The 3,340-nt window shown below is 29.8% G+C and overlaps 1 protein-coding gene across 1 annotated transcript in view; it reads right to left on the minus strand.

Annotated features, from left to right (window-relative positions):
- Nucleotides 1–227: 227 nt before the first annotated feature.
- Nucleotides 228–3,340, minus strand: part of mms4 (Methyl methanesulfonate sensitivity 4) — an 11,558-nt gene continuing 8,445 nt past the window's right edge. The window contains exons 7-11 of the mRNA XM_043015582.2: nt 3,167–3,340; nt 2,922–3,050; nt 1,991–2,122; nt 1,504–1,693; nt 228–1,176 (exon numbers count right to left, since the gene is read on the minus strand). The exon at nt 3,167–3,340 is cut by the window's right edge and continues 5 nt beyond it. Coding sequence (XP_042871516.2) covers nt 1,000–1,176; nt 1,504–1,693; nt 1,991–2,122; nt 2,922–3,050; nt 3,167–3,340 — 802 coding nt within the window. The 3' untranslated portion in view covers nt 228–999. The remainder of the gene's footprint in view (nt 1,177–1,503; nt 1,694–1,990; nt 2,123–2,921; nt 3,051–3,166) is intronic.

A 3,340-nucleotide genomic window follows, 5' to 3' on the forward strand; every position in this document is an offset into this window, starting at 1 on the left:
CTTATGTTCATTACATGACAAATAATGAAAGTAAAATTATACTTGTCATTGTACTCATAGCTTGGTTAGTGGCTTTCTAATTTCATCTTTTATTAGTGTTGTTTTGGAGTGGCACAATATTTTGAGACATAATGAATATTCATGGGATCCATTCAGACTTGGTATATTCATCACGACAAGAGAAAAACTAATTAAAATTCACAAGAGAGGAAAGAAAAAAAATATTTAAAAAATACCTGAGAACAGGCAATTTTATTTAACATAGATATGGATATTTTGCAGAACTACATGAAAAACCTGAATTTATCACAAAATTATATATTATAATTAATTTATACAATCGATGAAATAGAAAATATATACTCATTACTTTCTTGTATTACATTCATTTTTCTATTTTATTCTTCCCATTAAAGTATTTATAATTATATATAACTTTCTATATGCATATGAACTTTACACATGTATAAGTACTGCCTTATCCAGTGGTCTCTGTTTTTGACTTGAACATAAGGTCAATAACAGTGAGAACAATAGAGATGTACCAGAAGCTTTTCTATTACCACTCCTAGATTTACCATTCTTCTTGTAGTAAGAACCTAGTGACTTCTAGGTTTAAGCAATGTACAAGAAACCAAATAGTTACCTGCTAAATGAAGCTGAACAGTAACTGCCAGAGATAAAAGAAAATTTAAGAATTATAAAAGACAATTCTGAAAATCTTTAAATCAAAGACTACAAACCTGTCACTACTTTTAAGAATAGTTGGCAAGCTTTGACTATTTGCTGCATACAAAGCTCTAATTGGGAATTTGAGGTTAATAAAAGTAAGTATAAAAAAGTAGGGAATCATATGTTGGGTTTAGAGATGCCATTGCACATTTGATTTGTGTATCCTCTTATTTTCCGCTTTGGGAGGAACAGACAAAATTATATAAAGTACTAAAAGAAAATTATTTTCATCTTCAGATAACAAATACAACTGAAATCTTTGCAATACTAGGTTTTCTGTCCCAGGCTAACTTCAGGTTGTATTGTGGTAAAAAACAAGTGGACCTTCTTTGAAAGCTCTGGACCAATTTTTCTTGTTGAGACAAGTGGCCCAGCACCTCTTCTCACTGGAATGTCTGCAAGTAACAGGGATGCTTCCTTGGTTGAACTGCAATGTTGATAAGCCTGTAGAAAAAAAATTAATTAGCAAAAATTTTGGTACACTCTGATAACAGCCCTTTAAAAGTCCCTCTTCTTGAATTCTCTCATCAGTATTGTTAACATAAAATAATTGAGTAAAAGGCAATACTTTGAAGAATCTTTTTGAAGCATAAAATAGCTAATTACTACTACACCTACCATCATTACTAAACCAAAGTTGAATGATTATTAAACATCTCTTAAAAGGTCTTCCCAATGACTTAACAATCCTACATAACCCTTGTATATAAAGCATACTCAAAATAAATACAACAAACTTCAAAAACATACTAAAGATATTTTGGTACTGACCTCTACTAAAGCACATGGTGACGAATACTCTCTGGCTATTGCCTGAGCAACTTCTACTCCAACGTTATTAAACTGACGCAACTGTTGGTGCCACAGTTTTAAGAGTCCGACTCCAGATTTATCTATTTTGACTGTATTAGTACTGCTGCCTTCTGCATACCAGGAAAATGAAGCTCCCCCTTTATCTTTCCTTATGTAAGAAAGAGAAAAGTTATTTTTTTGTTGAATACAGTCATGCACTGGTTAGAGTGCATTATACATTCTTTGAAATGAGATGTTATGTGAACATCATAAAATATAGTCACAGAATAAATGTATTGACTAAAAAGTACTGGGTTTGCTGCATTTGTGAGCCATGGTGCACTTAACAGATTTATGTATAGTTGAATGTTACCTGAATGGTCATTATAATCTGATTATGAACAGATTATTATAGTTTAGTCTATTATACTGTCAGTCATCAACTAAATCATCTTTTAATACATACTTAAATGGTGTTTCAGCAACAGCTTTGGTGAACTGACTGATAAAGATGCCAATTTTAGTGGCATCAGGCATTAAACGATGATTTGTGCCACCCTCAATCTGTGCCATCACTAGTGCTGTCTCTATGTCAACTCTGAAAAAAAACAAAAAAACATATGATTCTGAAAATCAAAATATCCTATTTTAGAGATGGTATGTGTGTGTATACATACATACACACATACATATATACATTCATACATACATATATACATATATACATATATACATATATACATATATATATATATATAGTTATATATATATATATAATATATATATATATATTTATATAGATTCTTATATATTTATATCTCTATATATATATATCTATATATATATATATATATATATACATATATATATATAAATATATAATATATATATATACATAAAATATATATATATATATATATATATATTATATATATATATATATATATATTTACATATATAATATATATATATATATATATATATATATATATATATATATATCACATACACACACACACACATTTGCCTTTGCAATTTGAAACCCTTCTCTTACCAAATATTAGCTCTAAGGACAAAAATGTTACAAAAACAAAATGTTCATGATATTCAAGAAATTGAGAGACCACATTGTGACAATCCACCACAGAGTTACCAGCTAAATGAAGCTGAGCAGTAACTGCCAGTGATTAAAGAAAATTTAAGAATTATAAAAGACAATCCTGAAAATCTATAAATCAAAGACTACAAACCCATACTTGCTATTACTGTTAACAATCTGATAAAAAATAATTCATGAAATATGTTTTTTTTTTTTATTCAAAAACTAATATTCCATCAATATCTATCTATGTCACTTAATTCAATGTCAAACTATTTGCATTTGCACGAACACTTACCTACTAACTCGCCCTGCTGAAGTGCCCGAGTTACTACCTTGGACTTTCCTCTTCCTACCACGACCAGGTCTACTGCCTTCTCCTATGATGTCTGCTCGGAAATTCTGGTTTCTGTTTGTTTTTTGATTCCTGTAAAGTTCAAATAAATATGTGTGAATCTTACTACAAAGTACATTTTTCAATTGTTTTAATGCCAATATTTTACATAAAGATCAATAAAATGGAACATCATATAAGAAACAAACCTTAAATAGTTCTCGATGCCACAGACAACAAGAGTAAGTTTTGGAGTACCAAGTTCTCTTTTCCACGACTTGCATTGCTGACACAAACCACCAATTCCATTTTCATAAATTTGCCGCTCTACAAGTTCTACAAGTTCATTTACTGGCAGTACTAATACTGCTTCCTCTGTTGGG

This window comes from Penaeus japonicus, unplaced genomic scaffold (genome assembly GCF_977035675.1).
Source record: "Penaeus japonicus unplaced genomic scaffold, GWHDUDI00000001_assembly GWHDUDI00000010, whole genome shotgun sequence".
Classification (NCBI taxonomy): domain Eukaryota; kingdom Metazoa; phylum Arthropoda; class Malacostraca; order Decapoda; family Penaeidae; genus Penaeus; species Penaeus japonicus.